At 37.5% G+C, this 20186-nt stretch overlaps 1 protein-coding gene across 4 annotated transcripts in view; it reads left to right on the forward strand.

Moving 5' to 3' along the window:
- The window catches only part of ATP8B4 (ATPase phospholipid transporting 8B4 (putative)), a 284458-nt gene that overhangs the window by 191988 nt on the left and 72284 nt on the right, over window positions 1–20186 (forward strand). For all 4 annotated transcript variants that reach the window (XM_023227177.2, XM_023227176.2, XM_023227178.2 and 1 more), the window contains 6 exons: window positions 2079–2244; window positions 4940–5128; window positions 13008–13123; window positions 16103–16267; window positions 17234–17345; window positions 19080–19185. In XM_023227177.2, coding sequence (XP_023082945.2) covers window positions 2079–2244; window positions 4940–5128; window positions 13008–13123; window positions 16103–16267; window positions 17234–17345; window positions 19080–19185 — 854 coding nt within the window. The remainder of the gene's footprint in view (window positions 1–2078; window positions 2245–4939; window positions 5129–13007; window positions 13124–16102; window positions 16268–17233; window positions 17346–19079; window positions 19186–20186) is intronic.

A 20186-nucleotide genomic window follows, 5' to 3' on the forward strand; every position in this document is an offset into this window, starting at 1 on the left:
TTGATTCCAAGTCTTTGCTATTGTGAATAGTGCCGCAATAAACATACGTGTGCATGTGTCTTTGTAGTAGCATAATTTATAATCCTTTGGGTATATACCCAGTAGTGGGATGGCTGGGTCATATGGTACATCTAGTTCTAGATCCTTGAGGAATCGCCATACTGTTTTCCATAATGGTTGAACTAGTTGGGACTGTAAACTATTTCAACCATTGTGGAAGACAGTGTGGCGATTCCTCAAGGATCTAGAACTAGAAATACCATTTGACCCAGCCATCCCATTACTGGGCATACACCCAAAGGATTATAAATCATGCTGCTATAAACACACATGCACATGTATATTTATTGTGGCACTATTCACAATAGCAAAGACTTGGAACCAACCCAAATGTCCATCAATGATAGACTGGATTAAGAAAATGTGGCACATATACACCATGGAATACTATAAAAAGGATGAATTCATTTCTTTTGTAGGGACATAGATGAAGCTAGAAATCATCATTCTGAGCAAACTATCGCAAGGACAGAAAACCAAACACTACATGTTCTCACTCATAGGTGGGAACTGAACAATGAGAACACTTGGACACAGGGTGGGGAACATCACACACTGGGGCCTGTCATGGGGTGTGGGGAGTGGGGAAGGATACCATTAGGAGATATACCTAATGTAAATGATGAGTTAACAGGTGCAGCACACCAACATGGCACATGTATACATATGTAACAAACCTGCACGTTGTGCACATGTACCCTAGAACCTAAAGTATGATAATAATAATAATAATAAAGTAAACATTAAAAGTACTTAAATAAAAAAGAAACTAGTATAATGTAAACACTTGATACATGGCAGCCATTATTGTATTAGTAAGGGGGCAGGGAAATAATCCAGAATTATATTAGGTGTTGTTATGGCAAAGTATTTGAAGCATGGATTTTTGGCTAAGTTTGAGTCCTGGCTCATGGATGTATATGGTTGGCCTTGGCAATGCTCAGGTTCTTATCTGTAAAGTGGGGATGACAATAGTATCCACTACACATCGTTGTTAGGAAGGTTATATGTAATATTCCATATAAAACTCTTAGCATAATGTTGGGCCTATTATAAAGATAATAACAAATATTTCTTACTTTATTCAGTGTTATTAATTTTAGAATAAATTTGATTTCAAGGAACAAAGGGCCTACATGTGGCTCCAATTTTGCTGTAGGTATTAACAAGCTTTGTGACACACAATAGATGATTTCAATTGCTCACAGCATTGTTTCTCTTTAAAAAAAATAGTTACAATCCTATCTGCTCCTATAACTTTAGAATCAATTGCAAAAGTTAATGGAGCCTTTAAGAATGAAAACTTTAGCAATAATCCCGGGGGAGGAAAGGTGGACTCTGCAGCTGATAAAGCTCTTATATGTAAGTATTCAGAGTGGAATTTTCTGCAGGCTTGCTCCTGAAATAGATACAGGCTCACAGTCCCTTATCCAAAACTTTGGAGCCAGATGTATTTAGAAACTCAGAATTTTCTGGTTGCAGAAAGACAATATGGTGTCTGCCATTTTATTATGCAATATCTCCAGTGACATCTGAGAAAGTACCCTGTAATCAAACACATTAATGTTTTTATATTAGAAAATATTAATTCACAAGTATTAGGTAGACTTTAAGAAGCCATCATTAAATACATGCCATTCCAGGTCAGATATTGCTGCACAAATGGGTTCAAGTCAGATCAGGTTTTCCCATCAAGTAGGTTTTGAAAAAACTTTGCATTTTCTGTGCTTTTTTGTATTTTGAAGTTGTATTTAGCATTTGAGGATCTGTCCAGCCATCCCGTATACTTTTGTGATTTTCTTTCCCATATACTTTCGGAAAGTTCACTTCTTTGGTACATGGTTCTGAAATGAGAAGATTATATTTAACAGTAATGATGAAACAGCCATTTTAGTGCCAGACATTTGAGGCTGCAAAATCATACACTAAAAGTACTTGGGGAAACTATTTTTGAATTTTAAAAAATAATTGTTGGAATGAGGTTTATGGTTATTTTTGTTGTTGTTCTTCTCCTATAGAAAAAAGAGCCTGTGGATTTCTCAGTCAAATCTCAAGTGGATAGAGAATTTCAGTTCTTTGACCACAATCTGATGGAATCCATTAAAATGGGTGATCCCAAAGTTCATGAATTCCTTAGGGTACTTGCTCTCTGCCACACTGTAATGTCAGAAGAGAATAGTGCAGGTAAGTGAAAAATATGTCTGAATTGTGAGCCTTGTTTTTTTTGTTTTTTTTTTTTTAAATTGAAACTGATATTAAATTTGAAGGATTTACAAATTAAGCATTTGAGCAGTGAGCTTTGTTTTTTGTTTTTGTTTTTTAACACAGAAATTGATGTTAAATTTGAAGGATTTTCAAGTTAAAGATAGGACATAGTTTACATCTCATATGTTTTGAAAAAATGTGGAGAGATTTAAATGAAAAAGAAAAGAAATAAGGACAATGGAAAAGTGAAGACCCAAATATGCTAGTCCAGGGATGACATCGTTCTTACGATTGAGCACCACATTTGACTGTGAGCTTCTGGGTAGCCAGGACAAATAGCGAAATACAGTTGAGTCACACATCTCTCATTATTAGTATGCATTTCTTATAGATGCAGATGACCTTCAGGCATATGCTTAGAATGGATTTTCCCAGTAACAGAGATAAATTGACCTTGATATTAGAATAGTCTTATTTAGGCTCCATTATGAGAAAGTCCTCACACTTGTGAGATGGTTGTTTGGAACTCAGGGTTCATAGGATAGAACAAAACCAGCTTGGCCACTTAACATTTTGAAGCTGTGAGACAGGTAGGTAATGGTATAGTGAACTGGCTTCTTGCCTTAGTTGAACCTAATCTATTCCATTTACATGTTTTCCTCAGGCCACTAATTCTTCCTACAAGGTCTTTGGTTCTTTCTCAAATCTGTTATTTTTATATCTCAATTTTATTTCTTGAAATCTGTTAAATATATTGCATGTGCTGTTTCTGATACTTCCAATATCCAATTTTTTTTTTCAGATCTTATTCTGCGTTGTTTCTGTTGGTTCTTAGGCTTTCCTTGTTGTTGTTTTATACTTTTCACTGTGAGCTGACCATTTTACTTTGAACTTAATTTATATAAAGTGTTTGGGTTCAGTCGGTTCCTCCAGAAAGGATTTACAATTGCTTCAGTGTTCTAATGTAGGAACATTTTAAACTAAAGTTTCAACTTGATTTCTTTTAGGTCACCTGGATATTGTGAATTCAGAATGCAAATTTAAATGAGAGTCAGTGTTTGATCATAAATTCTCGGCAGATATTTTTTTCCCTTCCAATTATAAGGAAGGCTCTAGTTAGGCAAGTTTTATTCCAAGCCCTCTTCAAGGGGGGATGGGTATCCAGTTTACCCTTATATTGAGAGCAGTCTTTGGGGTACTCAATTTTGAGAGGCCATCTTTCATTGGACTCTCACCTTAGACAGGTACTGGGCTATGCCTTTTTAAATTAAAGCCCAGAGACATTGAAAACCAATGATCAAGTTTTCCTGGTTCAGAAAAATGCTCTCAAGGCAAAGTCTGGCTAATTTGCTTCTTTAATCCCATAAGTGTTCTTTTTCGCAGTCTCTCAACTGAACAGTTCTTACTTTCTTGCAAGTTCATGAATGTATTTAAGAATATTAAAATGCTTTTATAGTTGTTTGTAGCAGATGAAGTTGGTCCTGACACCCATTTCACCATGTTACCAGAAGTAGAACATACTATGTTATTTCATGGGTAGATCAAGTAATTGCTTTAAGTTTTTTTCCTTTTGTGAATTTCAAAAATTCATTCATGTCTGTTGTATCAAGTGAAACAATACAATACAAAAATGTATAAATGTGAAGCTAATGGTAGCTTCCCTGAACTCCAGTCTCACCCCTACAGAGGTAACCAGTGGTAACATCTGGTGTGTATCGTTTCACCCTTTCCTCTGGCTCATAAATATATACATATATTCAAGAATATATCCATATATTTAGGTGATTTGTTTCTTTTTAACAAAAAGAAATCATAGTATAGCCATTAACATGCAACTTGTTTACTTAACAGTTGATCTTGGACATGACTATAAATCAGGAAATATGGGTCTATCTCTGCCTAATTAATAGTTTTTAAACATTAAACTAATTAAATTTCAGATTAATTTTTACATATAAATATATTATAATTTTATATAAGGGCTTACTTTGTATATACTGTTTTATAAACCCTATATATGTATATATACATATAACTTACTTTATTCTTTTTATCTCCTCTCCCCTCTTACACCCACTCCAACTACACATAATATCAGGTAACAAGTATTAGCACCCTTGATTTCTTACATTTCAAGGGATTTCTTGTATGAATTCTCATAAAATGGTCATTAGTGACAGACTGAAGTAGAATTTGGAGTATCTCTCCATCACTCTTTAGCTATGTGATCTCATCAAACTCATGTAACCTCTTTCAGTCATAGATTCCACTAGTACAAAATGGAAAGAATAATTTTAATAATCTCTACCTCAAAGGCTGCCCTGAGGATTATGAGTTAATATATATTAAAATGTTTCAGTTTATGAAACATTCATGGCCCATCTCTAGTCACAGAAAATACAAGAAACTGAGCACAATGAAGAGGCAGACTCGGAAATGGATGTTTTCCTATAAGATGACAAGGGCTACAGCAGTGATATGTATAGAGTCCTATGGTGTCCCAGAGGACAGATACCTGATTGAGCTGTTGGTAAGTAGAAAAGGTCTGAGGACAGGAAAGATTAGACCTGGTGCTTGAGTTGGGTGTTAAATAATGAGTTGGAGTTGGCATTGGAACTCTATGAATGTTAGCTATTATTGTCAGTATTGACATATTTGTTTCTTTACCTTTTAGGAGAGCTGATTTACCAAGTTCAGTCACCTGATGAAGGGGCTCTAGTGACTGCTGCTAGAAATTTTGGGTTCATTTTTAAATCCCGGACCCCAGAGACCATAACAATAGAAGAACTGGGAACACTGGTTACTTATCAATTACTTGCCTTTTTGGATTTCAACAACACCAGAAAAAGGATGTCTGTCATAGGTATGGTTGGTGGCTGAGATTATTTTTGATCTTTTCATACTGTTTTGGTTATGCTTTTCCAGGATTATGTCACTTTTGGCTACATGCTGAGGTTTGTGACAGTTTTGAAATTATGTATAAACTCTTGTGTTGCTCAACCTAGCCTCAATACTGCAGTGATATATAACTAACATTTAACAAGTGCTCATTATGTGCCCAGTACTGTTCTAAATGCCCTATATGAGTATGTACAATATATCAATAAAAATATAAAAAATTTAAAAAAATAAACCACAAAAGTGCTGTCCATGAAATAATTTATTTAATTGTCCCAGCAATCCTAATAAGGTAGGAACTTGTATTTATACCCATTAACAGATAATGAAACTAAGATACATTGTATTTATACCCATTAACAGATAATGAAACTAAGACACAGAAAGTTTGAGTAACTTGCCCAGGTTCACATAGATGGAAGTAGAATAGCTGAGATTCAGACCTAGGAAGTCTGACTGCGTAGCCCATTCGCTTGTCCACTACATAATACTGGCTCAGGATGAGTTTCTAAATTGCTTGGCACATGATAGTTGTTGTGAACATCGTCATCAGCCTCCTCATTATCATTCATTTTCTCTGTCCACCTCCATTGCTGGAGAGGACCACCTAATATTGTATTTAGCACCACAACAAATCTGGGCTTTCCTGACTCAGTGCTGATTCTTAGTGCTGTGTCAATGTCTCTCTCATTCATATTTAGTGCCTTTTTCCATTTTCACAATAGATATTGTAAACCTTGGCTATTTCCTCAAGTTCTCAACACTGCTACCATCTTCTTTACTCTTGAAAGCTAAATTCATCTCCTATTTCTCTAAGAAAATAAAGGCCCTCAGGAATGCACAGCATTAACTCTTTTTCCCATCCTCCCCATTCATACCCAAGCTAGATCTTTAATAATTAACTCTCCTGCATCAGAAAACAATTGCTCTTCTTCCTTTTCAAAGCTGAAAGTTTTTCCAGTCCCATTCCTTATCCCTCCTTGCTTGCTCCCTTCTTGCTTGTGCCTTCAGTTTTTCAATTACTGGATCCTTCCTTTAGCCCACAACTGTATTATCCTCCTATTTCCTTAAAGATATTGCTCATATTCTGGTGTCCACTGACTTTGCCACCATATTTTTCTGCTTTCTATCACAGATTAATTTCTCAGGTCAGTTTTTGCTTCTTGCCTTTCTTACTCTTTTCATCCCATTAGGGTTAAGTTTCTGCTTCCACTACTCAAGAAGAAATGCTTTCTCAGAGGTTTCCATTCACCTTGTAACTTCTCAGTCCAATGGCTTTTCCTTATTAATCTGTTCATCTATCTATTTTTTAAAACAGTAGTATTTGAGACTGTTGGCCCTGTTTTCTTGACACTCCTGTTTTGGTCTCTGTAAAGTTTCTGGCTCCTGATTCTCTTCTTGTCCCATTGTTTTCTTTCTCAAGCTCCTTTGCTGACTACTCTCCTTTATCCCATTCTTCAATATTGATGTCCTTTTCTCTTTTTAGTTCCTGTGTTCTTCTTGGATGATCTTGACCACATACATGGTGGTAGCTATTGCTTATATTCTGTGACCTTCTTATACAGCTTTTTAGCTTCAATCTCTTGCTGGAGTCCAAACACACATTTTCAGCCTTCTGTTATGTCTTGTCACTGGATTGTATTATAGTTACCTAAAGTTTTATGTCAAATATGGAACCCTCTTTTTCACAACTATAGTTCTTTCTATAATCTGTATTAAAATTCATGGTTACCTCTCATTGTGTGCCTGTCCATGAACTTTATCATCAATTCTTTTATTGAATTGTTGTAGCTGCCTGTGACCTGCATGTCCCATGTAAGACAAGAGGAGACTAAACACAAAGATTTTAAGTAACTTGCCAAAGATTGCCACACAGCTGTAACACAACTTGTTGCACAGTTGGGTAAGAGGCAGATCAAATATGTGAACCCAGGTTTTCCAAAGTTTGGTCTTTTAAGCCCTATTTTAGCTCGTTCACTTTTTTCCATAGCTTTTGTGCCCCTAGGCTAATGGTTCTCAAACTTTAGCTCCCATCAGCATCACCAGGAGGGCTTGTTACAACACAGACTGCTGGGCCCCAGCCTCTAGTTTCTGATTTAGCTGGTCTGAGGTGGGCCTACCAATTTGCATTTCTAACAAGCTTGTAGGTGATACTGATGACACTGGTCAGGGAACCACAGTTTGGGGACCACTTCTCTAGACTAATAGATCCTCAAATACATGATTTTCCCCAGAGATGTTTGAGACATTTCTCTAACCCATCTCCTTCTCTTCCACTCTCAGGCCTTAACATCTCTAGAATACTCTGTTGTCACCCTGTTTCTAAGTCTCTCCTCAGAGGCATCAGAATAATATTTATTAAAATAGCCTCATAAACCCCTTTTTAATAGTAAAAGCTTTTTGCCCTTTTTTCCTAATTCCCAGTGTCCTGCCTTAGTTAAGGTTCTTGCCACGGCTTGCTTATATTATTGTAATATCTTCAAAATTATTCGCTTTAAAAATAATCCTCTATGCTGTTACCAGGGTATTCTTTCTAAAACATAGGCCTGATTTTACTACCCCCTACTTAAAAAGCATAGGTGGCTTCCCAAACCTTAAAAGAAAAGTCATTAGTATGATGTGCAAAATTATTTGCAATCTGATATCAACCTACTTTTCTTCTATTTACCAAAACTTTGAGCTCGACTAGACCTCACCATCCCTGGATTCGTTGTTGCTGTTACACCCTTTGGACATGCTGTTCCCCGATCTTGAATATTCCTTTCCCCCACTTCTTTTCTTGGAAATGTTCCCTACTACTCCTTTGGTAATGTCCAATTCAAATGTTACCCATTTTTCAATTCTTTTTCTCTTCTCCAAATGACCACGTTCCTCTGTGTTCCCCAGAATGCCTTGTTTATAACACCAGTGTGATATTAGTTCCATGACACTCACAACTATCCCAGTCATTAAACTGTGTGCTACCTGAAGCAAGTGCTATACCTTAGTCTTCCTAAACTGCCCAAGGCCAAGTACAGAGCTTGGCACATGATAGGTTTTCTATAAATGTTTGTGAAATACTACTCAACCCAACACTTTGTAACTTGATGAATATCCTACTCATTGTATTTAATCAATTTCTCACTATGTAAAAAGTATATATATATGACAGTAGGATTTTTGGTCTCTAACTACTAGAAACTAGCCTTGAAAGATGGCTCTCAGCAGGTAAGAACCAAACAACGTCTGAGAATGTTTATTTTTATTTTTTTGACAACAGGGAAGTCCAGTGCCTGTTGGTGATGACCAGTGCCGCTGATGAGCACACATGCCGTTCTAGGTGATGGCTTAGTGTTGTCTCAGCAGGAGCTATCTTCTATTTGTAGCCTCAGGGGAGGTGTTATTGATGTTGGTTTGTCCCAGAGTTGGTTTCTTTTTGCTCTGAGGGTGTTGACAAAAACCTAAAATTGCTACACAGGGAGATGTTTGGCTTTTCCTCAGCATTGGTCACCATTACAGGCTGTGGAGAAATCGCAGCCTAACCGCAAACATCAGATGTTTGCCTTAATGGATCCCATATGAGGAAAGGTAGTGCTCTACCACAGAATGCATGAAGATTTGCTGGATTTATTTTTATTCTGTTTGGTTTTTAATCGGGAGGAATTTTAAAGGGACTCTGAAAGGGCAGAAAAGTCTTGGCATGATAACAAGGCCAAAAACAATCCTAGTCTCATGATCATCACGTGGGTTGATCTGCAGGAACAACACCCTGATGCGAAGGCTGAGGCATTGCTGCTGTTACTGCTGATCCTTCCCTTTCTCCTCCTCCTCCTTCTGCTTCCTTGTTTTTTGGGTGGGAGCCATTATTCACTAAATCATCAATGTATAATTTCAATACCGGTAGTCCTTTCATTCTGAAGAAAGAGCCCTGATTTAAGTCAGAAGTATCTACATAAAAATTGATTTCTATAAAGGATTTTTTTCCAGAGAGAACAGAATCTGCTATATTAGTAAAAAATATAAATGAAAAATATAAAAATAAAAAATACAAATAGTTTTGGAAGGACCAATTCTACTAATTCTGTAAATAGAAATACAGAGATAAAATTCAGAGATAGCTATTCATAGGAACAAGTGACAGATAACCATTAAAGAAGAATAAATTACAAGAAGCTTCTTGGAAGGCTCTTACAAGATCTTATAGATAAAAGTTGCTCAAATCTAAACTTTTTCGAGATTATCAAAGTACACATACTGTCATGTGACAGGCATTTCTCTGTGTAGATGTATGAACAGCTGCGATGTGGCAAAATAGAATTATTTACCACCCTTCACAGTGCTGCTGTTGCAATTAACTGGAAGCCATTTGTGACATTTTTCTTTCCTTTATGTCACAAAGGCATAGCTTATGCTTTTGATAAATTGTGCACAATGTTGGTTCATCTTAATTAAGTAAATATTGATTTAAGTGCCCCCTGTGTTCCAGGGCCTTCAGGCTAAGGGAGAATGTGAAAAATTGAAAGGTAGTTCTATGTGGCTGCATCCAAGAGAACATGGTGAAACAGACTGGATAGCCCAGCTCTTAATAAGCTCTATATGCCTTGTCAAGGAGTCCAAACTTCATAGAAGGGAGAGGGAAGCTATTGCAGCATTCTAAGCAGCAGCATGAAGATAACTGTAGCTGGAATATATGGAAGAGTCTGGAAGGAAGCAGACCTGGAATGGGTAAAACCAGTTAGGTTAAGGTGATTTTCTAGGCAAGAGAGAAGTGGCAGAGAGAAATCCATGGCTTCCCTTAGATGTGTGGTTGGTGGAGAGAGAACTGTGAATGATGCCAGATTTCTGGTTTTGGAGACTGAGTGGATGGTGAAGCTGATTACTGAGACTGGGGATATAAGAGGAGTAGCTAATTATTGGAGGAGGGTAATATGTCTAGTATGAGTTTAGTGTGCCTGGGTATATCCAAGAGATGTTCAATTGGTGGTCAGATGTGCAGGTCAGAATGGAGTGCTAGAGATGGATTGGACAGGATGTACACATTTGAAAACAGCCTGGTGATGGAACCTGAAGCCATAGAAATGAATGCCGTTGCCCAGGGACAGTATGAAGGATGGGAAGATGAAAAAAGACCCCGAGTAAATCTCTGAAGAACACTAATGTTTAAATGGAAAGCATTGGGAGAAGATTTTATAACCTAAAAACTGAATCTTTTTCCAAGTTCTGGCCATATGTTATTTTGACCATTTAAAACTATGTCCTTTTTAGTTTATTTAAGAAATACTAACTTCTGAAATGACTTAGATTTAATTAACTTTGAACAGAAATGACCAGAAGACTTGGAAGGAAAGAGATATAAAATTTGCTGCTAAGGCAAATGTTTAATGAGTAAACTTAAGCAGGATTCCATGAAATTGGATTTACACAAAATCAAATTTAAAGGGACAAATACTAGGTTAAGAGAAAGTATCAGGGATGGAAAGCATTTATTGAATCAAAAAATTGTACAGCTGTAAAGGACCTTTGAAGTTAGATTGTTTAAACATCTCCTTTTTACATGTAGAAACTGAGATATGGCAATGGTAAGGGGGGTCTGTGATTCTTCCAGACCAGTGACTCTAAATGTGTGGTCCAGGGAACCTTAGGGAACTTTGTGAGTTTTTTGGAGGATGCACAAGGACAAAAGTATTTTCATTATAATATGACTATTATTTGTCTTTTTCATTCTTTTTCTCATGAGTATACCATGGAGTTTTGCAGAAGCCACATGACATGTGATATCACAACAGAATGAATGCAGAAACAGATATGGGAATCCAACCCTCTTTTATTAAAATAGATGTTACAAAGATCTGTAATCATATAAAATAATGCCAATCTCCAAACTAATTTTTTTTGGAAAATATAGTTTTTTTGTAGAAATGTTATTTATGTTTATATGTTAGATTTATAATAATAATTATAGTAACTAGTGTTATAAAACTTGATACAATAAAATTTCTCATTTTTAATTTCTAATATGGATATTGATAGATAAAACTCACTAAAAAACTTTTTAGAATTCTCACTCAGCATTGAAGAATTATAAAGAAGGTCCTGAGACCATGAGTTAGAGAACTAATGTCCTAGTCTAGAATACAAAATGCAGGCAAATGTGGATTATTCATCTTTTGCCTTTATACCTCTGGTGATGGAAGGGAGAAAATATAAGGGACACACACTGGGGCCTATCATGGGGAGGGGGGAGGGGAGAGGGATTGCATTGGGGAGTTATACCTGATATAAATGATGAATTGATGGGTGCTGACGAGATGATGGGTGCAGCACACCAACATGGCACATGTATACATATGTAACCTGCACGTTATGCACATGTACCCTAGAACTTAAAGTATAATAAAAAAAAAAAAAAAAAGAAAATATAAGGGAAATTATTAAATTGGATTATTATGCAAGAAAATCAAGAGAAAGTCTTTCCCAGGATTAAGTTTTCCCCCCTGGTTTAACAATTAGATAAATTGCATATGTTTTTCTCTCTCTTTTTCCCCAATGTAGGGGATTAGAGCTAGAGTACAAGAAAACCCAAATGAGTCCTGGCACTTAGGCAAACTAACAAAGGCTCTTAAAACGGAAGACAAGGCCTAGACAAGGCCCAGTCCTAAAAAGGTTCTCGGGTACATTATAGATCTATGCAAGCCGGGAGGAAACTAGAATAGATAAGTGTTGACTAGAGGTAGAGGGGAGGGTAACATTGTCTTTTGGTTTTTATATTTTTTAAAACTAAGCTCTAAATTTTGCATGCCATTTTCTGTGGCATTACATTAATAGTAATTAATAGTAAACATTTATGTTAACCTTTTTTGAGGCATCCTTTTCGTAGAGAAAAGGGATAATTGAGTAGAAAGCATGTAATGATCGTTGACTCAACCGATGAAGCCTACGAGGGTAAGAGTATTCAGATCATGAAGTTGTGATAAAGGCAGTTGTCTTAAGTCGTAGGCAGTTCTGGGAAGAAATACACAGCCAAGCCATTCATTCGTTCAACGAATAATTATTAACTGGCTACTATGTGTAAAGCTGTACAACTAAACCTACAAAGTTAGGCCAAGTGTTCTGTGGTTTGAAAGAAAGGTTTGTCTAACAGCAATATGCTGGGAGTTGTGGGTGGGAATGGAGTTGAGGGTAGCCTAGGAAGGGCTGTCAATCTCAAGCCTGTGGGGCAGGTTAAAAACACAGTACTACTGATATAGACTTCCAGTGGGAATGAGGTGGAGACTTTATTTTTAAAAGCCCCTCTGTGAAGTGTGTTTTCAGTGAGAATTTGTGACCCAACAATGAACCACCAATAATTAATGGACTTTTCCAGAGTAAAAGGGATGAAGAAATATGTCAGCAAGGGCCAAGAAAAAATGTATAAACCATGACTTTGAATGGCTAGAATTGCATATGGAGATGATTTGGCATAACACTGATATTGATTTGAACAGCAGGTCTTGAATTTCACACTAGGAGACGGGCAAATAAAGCTCTCAATTCTGCTCAATATGGAGATGAAGACTTAATTGAGATGTATCAACCCTTCAGAAATAGTAAGCAAGGAAAACAGGAAGGTCATATGCTTCAGAATAAAAACACTTGTTTCTGAATTTGGGAAATCAAAGATTCCAGTAGATGGAGCATTTCTAAGTTAATAAATGAGAATAAAGCCAAGTGACTTAGGTAATGACCTAACCAAAGGCACTGAGTGTCTTACCACTGGCTAAAACATTATGCCCATTTACAAACTGCCAGGGTGGAGGTCTGGGAGAGTCTTATTTTGATGTATGCTATTGATTATAATCTGCTTTTCCAAACTTTTTTCTTTTCAGTTCGCAACCCAGAAGGACAGATAAAGCTTTATTCCAAAGGAGCAGATACTATTCTGTTTGAAAAACTTCATCCTTCCAATGAAGTCCTTCTGTCTTTGACGTCAGACCACCTCAGTGTAAGTGCCTCTGTCTTAAGGTTAGCACAATGGCCCTTTTGCCATCTCCTGTGGTTAGGTCCTGTTTAAAAAAATAGCAGCTAAATGATTTGACTACAGAAATAGAAAGCATCTGGAGAGTGGTTCCACAGGAAGCTGTGCCAATGATTTTCTGGAAATTGGCACAGGGACCCCCGCGTTCTGCCCTGTTGGAAGTCCAGTCAGTCTCACTACAGGTGGAGGAACACACAGCAACTGAGCAGTAGCCACAGAATGTGGGCGTCTGGGGAATCTGCTGTAACTCCCCTGCAGCAGCATGTTGCTCCTCTTGGAAGACTGGACTAGTTCTGGTAAGAGGAGCCAGAGAGCTCCTTTTCCTTGGGTTCTGATGTGTTTGGTACCAATGGAATATCTTATGATTACTCCCAGGGAAAGTTTAGGGTTGTGTTTAGATTGTGAGAGGAAAATAGTCTCTGGTGCACACTTTCTCCTCTAAGGGTCTTTTTATTTAGGTCGTAAATCATGATGAGTCCCTTATGTGCCCTCAGACACCAAATTTGTGTATTCTGAGACCAGCATAATTTCTTTACAAAAGCTTTCTGAAAGAAGTAAGGGTGATTTTTGGCACTTTTCTGTTAAATGCCAAAAAGTAAGAGAATGTGAATTAATATGAGCATTAATTGTTTTAAACTTGAGATTCACGTGTGTCTCTAATATTTGTCTGTGGTTCCATTTAAGGCCATCTGGTCAAAACTCGCATTTTCTCATTGGTTTCTTTCCTTTAAGACATTATTGAGTATTCATGTTCTTTGTCAGACCCTATATTTAATACAAAACATTCCCTGAATCTTTAAAAAGCAAATAAACAAATAAAATAAAAAATCCTCTGCTTTACTTTAAATTTAAAAAATGATGGTTTAGTAATATTGGTTACAAACATAGCTATTGTTTTTGTCTTTCCAATAGAGAATTCTTGATTTTCTTTTAATCTTTTCCAGGAGGCCAGCATGGTCTTTTAAATTTTTTTTAATGAAAACAACACTGGAATCATAAGTATCTGACTTTTTGCCATTACTCAAACACCAAGGCCCTGGGTTTTCCATATTCTCCTTTGATACTAGACTATAGGAAGCCTAATTTGGTCTTTTTACATTTCTCTGCAAAATAATTTTTTTCAGGTAGTATAAATTTAACTTGCTGTTTGCTTCATTCAGTTTATTCATTTTGACTTCTAGATTCTGAGGTCCTAAATGTTTATTTAATTACTGATTTTGAATTGTTTAATGATAGGAAAAGACCTTAATCAAAGGCTTATTTAGGATTGAATTTGTGTTTCATGCACTAATTAAATAACTTAAATCATCTGTTTCCTTTTGTAATGTCATCTTATTGTTCATTCACTCTTGTGCAGAACAGAGAGGAAGGCAGTGGTAATGCCCAGTGGGGTTGCAAGTTAAAGGCAAGAAAGGGTTTGTGTGAATTAAGAGCACAAAAGATCATTACAAGACAGTAACTAGATTTTCAGATCAGTAGGGGATCCATTGGTGGTCTTGAAAGGCAGGGCTTGCAAAATGTGATTCCAATATCCAAAGTGCTACCAATTGCCTACCAAATAAATTTGGATAATTTTTCTCAAGATCTGTCTGGGGTAAACCATCTCATTGCAGTATGTATTGACTTTTCTATTTACCTAATTACAGTATGTCACGGTTTAATCTATGCCTGGTTATAAACCTGTATGTGTACCATAAGCCAAAACACCACAGAGGAGACATACTCAATGGCAATGCCCAAAGGAGCAGAAATGGCCATAAAAATGCTTTACTTGCAATGTAGAAGCCCATAAAATGACCACTGGAAGCACAAGCGGAATGGGAGTTTTTGAGCATTTCCCCCAAAGCAATCTACATATGTTTCTAGTTACCATGGCTGTGTGAGACACTTAGCAACTACCAGTCTCCTCTATTTCTTTTCCCCTACTGTTAGGATAAAGCACCAAAGGTGTTGTTTGAGATTGTCAGGATACGGGATAAAGGAAGAGTGTGGTTCCCCTATCAGTTTGACTAATTTAGTACTAAGTTCATAGAATATAGCTTCTAAAAAATAACACTATATTTTGCACTAAGATGACTTGATGATGGTGTCTTTAGAATTCCAAACAATTTGTTATTATTAAGATAAAACTTTAATATAGCAAAAAATAAAAAATTTCACAGAGGAGTCTAGAATGAAAAGTGAAGGTCAGCCTCCGTATTTAGTCCTGCTTCCCAGAAGCAACCACTTATATTAGCTTTTCTTCCTTTCTCTCCCCTTTTGCTCTAGAAGTGATGGTTATAACCTTAAGTAATATGCTTAAACTTCTAATATATGACTATTTAACATCTATTTATTTATTTATTATTTACTTTTAGCTTTTTATTATGAAAATTTTCAAGCATATACAAAAGTAGGACTCAGTTAATTTTAGGCATAGGCATATCACTAGGGGGAATGTGACAAGACTTTGGTGGGATGTCATGTTGTGGTTCCTGGGGAGAGCCTCCTGCCTTTGATTTGAGAACTATGGCTTATCCAAGGGTCCTTTCCTCTTCACTGAAAGCTGAGATCCATAAAACACACTGGGTCCCTCTCATGGCCAGAAATGCTTCCTTCTGTAAAGGACAGATTGGAAACAAATATATATTGCCATAAATGAGTATCTCAAGTCATGGGTGTCATTGATCACCTCTCAACTAGGATACTTCAGCGGGCTTTTCAACTGTCTTTAGGGGGAAGTCTTGCTCCCCTGCATGTTTTAACCTCATAGAAATAAAACGGAAAATACATACATTATCTCCCATTTCTGAGGAGACTAAACAGTTGAGAGTAAGGATAGCCAAGCAGTGTTCTTAGGACAGAATGAATTTGAGTGGAACATTTCTTACCAATTATTTTTTTTTGTTGTTATTTCTGTGCTTATTGTTTCTTTGACGGTTCATGAGTCTATGTCATCTCTGGCAGGAATTTGCAGGGGAAGGCCTTCGGACCTTGGCCATCGCATACAGAGACCTGGATGACAAGTACTTTAAAGAGTGGCATAAGATGGTTGAAGATGCGAATGCTGCCACAGAAGAGAGGGATGAACGAATAGCTGGGTTGTATGAAGAAATTGAAAGAGATTTGATGGTATGAGTTTAGAAGCAAGATGATTTGTGTTTACAGGAAAGATAGTATGTGTTTAGAGATTTAGCATAGGAATGAGCCTCTTGCACACAGCAGATGTTTCTCTTTCAATTACTGAGTCATGCTTTATATGTTGGCTTTGAGTGTTCCACGTATGGTCCTAGAGAGCCTAGAATTGTATTTCTATTAGCAGTAGCTTAAGCAATTGGAAGCTTCCCAAGAGTAGAAGATAGCAGGCTCCCTATTCTTTGTCAGCCTCTGATGTGTCCTTGATGTTATGGGATTTTTATTTTTCTCCTTGTTTTATGACCCACCTTTTGGGAGCAGAGAAATTTGCTGTGAAGAATGGGGCCACAGCTCTAAACCATCCTAGGCCATGAGATTCTGATGATATCTGTGCTATCCAGAGCGTGATCTATTCTAAAAACCACTCTTACATGAAGCCCAAGTGGCCAGGAGCTCACCCACTGTGAGGTACTAGAGAGTATGCTTTATTCATCTTTCAATGAAAAATCGTGCAGGAACCTTCACTTTAGTTTATGGCATCTGCTGGTTTGTTAATGTAGAAGAATGACTAGACTTTTTGTGATCAGCTTCCTGGCTATGGAATGAAGGCTATTCCTTGGACCCCTCTGCTGTTGATATAAGTGGGGAAGCAGCTGGGGAGTTCTTAAGTCCAAATGGCTTCTTACTGCTCACGCTAACATGCTATCTGAGCATATCAGCCCCTTCAGGTAAATAATAACTCCCAGGATCTCTGCTGTTAAGTTGGCTTGATTTGGGAGCTTCCTTTTGGAGTCCTTCCCAACCCACTTTCACACAAAATAGGTTGCCTGCTATATCAAAGTATCATAATTTCTGTCTTCAATTCATATTCTTTGGCCTCCAGACTCTGTGAGTGAAATCCGTAGATGTTATACATGTTGTTTGCATGCATTAACATAAGTTTTTCTCTGTTTTTCAATAAAGCTACTAGGTGCCACTGCTGTAGAAGATAAGTTACAAGAGGGTGTTATGGAAACAGTTGCAAGTTTATCACTAGCCAATATTAAGATCTGGGTCCTAACAGGAGACAAACAAGGTAACTTGAAAATGGATGATGATGGTATTTTGAAAATGGGGAGATGACTTATATCACGAAATTTTAATTAACCAGAAAGGTTAATTGATTAAATATTCATCCCATCTTCCACATAGGAAAGACTTGAAATAGAGAAAAGGAAGTTAATGTATTGCAAGAATCTATTTTAAAACAAACCAAACTAACAAAATGCCTTCCATAGTATAAGCTGGGGTCAGCTGAGTTTCAGTCCAATTGCCTCTTGAATATAGTCATTATACCTAGAGGCAACAATGGTATTAAGAATGTATAACAGTTGGTTTGTATGAACACTGTCCCCAGTCAGGACAGATATTGGCACAGAACTGAAGCAGGATATTGGAGACCTTGGGTTACTCCTTTAGTTTCTTGATGGTGGAGAATTTGAAGGATCTTAGGGCAGGTGTCAGGGTGATGGGAACATTTTGAAGAAGCTCAGGGAAACAGCTGTTTATCAACAGTTTATATAAATATTTTGACATTTTAATAAGGCTACTACGGCTGTAACTGCAACCTGGCTGAATTCCAGGACTATCTATATAAGGTACAATGAGAATTCATTGACTTTCAGGCCTGACAGAATGCCAAATCATTAGTGAGTCATCATGTTCTACTACATTTCCTGTGAAAGAAAAGGGGACCAACATGTTTTTGATCTACTGCTAGCAGTAATGATTAAAACAAAAATGATTTTATGCTTGGCTATTTGTAAACTGAAAATATTCAATTAACTGGCACACACCTGTGTTAAAATCCTATCTACTTATTAGGTATTTTTTAAAGCATTAGGGGATTTGCAGATGTGATAAATCAGTTCTCTACATCTTTATCCAAATCATTGGTCACAAAAAATTAACAGTAGAAAGTTGAGCACTTGGGTGTGTCACTAGATAGAACAAACTCTATAAAGTTTGATTTCTATCAGTTACAGCTGTTCTATTATTACAAATATCCATGAATTTACTATTATTTAGCTTTAATTTCTGTGGTTTATACAAGGTATATGCTGAGATTTTATCAATTACCTTCCTTAATTTAGGACAAAACGAATGATTCCACAGAATTAGCTAGAGTCTAATTATTCTGTACTGTTAGAGACAATCAAATAACTCTATTAGATAGAAGGAGTTATCTGATTATCTTAGGTTCCATTTCTATAAAATTAGAGGAAGAATTACCCAACACCATCTGATTCTCCAGTTCTCTAGGAGAACAGTGCTGGGTGGTTTTTGAGATGATAGTCAAATTCCAAATTTCCATATATTTAATGGGAAAATGGCAAGGTTGTCTTTGAGAGAACTATAAAAATTTTGTAAGAGCATTGTTTTTTCATTCGACTGAACATTTTGTGAGATTTTTTTCCTTCAAATTGTCTTCCATATCAGAATTAAATACTGGCTAAGTTTAGTAGTTTAGCTCTCCCAAGACAGTATTTGGACTTCTGGTCAAAAGTTTTATATTTGTACATATTATGTCACACGATCTTAAGGTATTTTCATGAGTGCTAATTTGGGAATGAAAAGGTTTTTCTGAAAACTAGATGAGAAGGCTGCACATTCGTTGCTGTTGCTACTTGTGCATGGGTTTAGCAAGTAGTAAATTTGAGAGGGCCTGTAGGCTGTAAGAAAATACAGCTAAGCCCTCAAAACTTTCATTTAAAATGGACTTACGTTATTAAGTAACATTTTAACTGAGTTGGGCTTTATTTTGTATTAGAAACTGCCATCAACATTGGTTATGCCTGCAACATGCTGACTGATGACATGAATGATGTGTTTGTGATAGCAGGGAATAATGCTGTGGAAGTGAGAGAAGAACTCAGGTAGGTGTTGAAGGAAGGAGGAAAGGATGGAAGGATGAGAGGGAGGGAGGGAGAAAAGATCAGACAGTTGAGAAAGTGGAAAGCTATGCTGTAGTTTCCTGTGGTCTTAAATTAGTATAAAGTTCTTGGTGCATGTTTCCTAAGCTGCTTCCATTCATTTTGGTGACGAACTGAGATAAAGTTGATATCAGTAATGAATTATTGTCTTCAGACCTCCAGCATTTCTCAAGTATTTTTAGAAAAGAATTTCAAATCAGCTATGTTGAGTTGTCCTTTAAAATTGTGCTTTGGTCAGTACCTGCTAACTCTTGCATGGTGATGAGTGATCAGTATCATGAGATACTTGTTAAAAATACCAATTCCCGAGGGGCGGAGCAAGATGGCCGAATAGGAACAGCTCCAGTCTCCATCTCCCAGTGCGAGCGACATAGAAGACCGGTGATTTCTGCATTTTCAACTGAGGTACTGGGGTCATCTCACTTGGGAGTGCTGGACAATCGGTGCTGGTCAACTGCTGCAGCCTGACCAGCGAGAGCTGAAGCAGGGCGAGGCATCGCCTCACCTGGGAAGCGCAAGGGGGAAGGGAGTCCCTTTTCCTAGCCAGGGGAACTGAGACACACAACACCTGGAAAATCGGGTAACTCCCACCCCAATACTGCGCTGTAAGCACACCGGCACACCAGGAGAATATATCCCATACCTGGCTGGGAGGGTCCCACGCCCACGGAGCCCCCCTCCTTGCTAACACAGCAGTCTCCGGCAATCTAACCGCAAGGCAGCAGCGAGGCTGGGGGAGGGGCGCCCGCCATCGCTGAGGCTTAAGTAGGTAAACAAAGCCGCTGGGAAGCTCGAACTGGGTGGAGCTCACAGCAGCTCAAGGAAACCGGCCTGTCTCTGTAGACTCCGCCTCTGGGGACAGGGCACAGCTAAAAAATAACAGGGGAAGCAGCAGAGGCCTGTGCAGACGCGAACGACTCTGTCTGACAGCTTTGAAGAGAGCA

The sequence above is a fragment of the Piliocolobus tephrosceles genome, chromosome 6 (genome assembly GCF_002776525.5).
Source record: "Piliocolobus tephrosceles isolate RC106 chromosome 6, ASM277652v3, whole genome shotgun sequence".
Classification (NCBI taxonomy): domain Eukaryota; kingdom Metazoa; phylum Chordata; class Mammalia; order Primates; family Cercopithecidae; genus Piliocolobus; species Piliocolobus tephrosceles.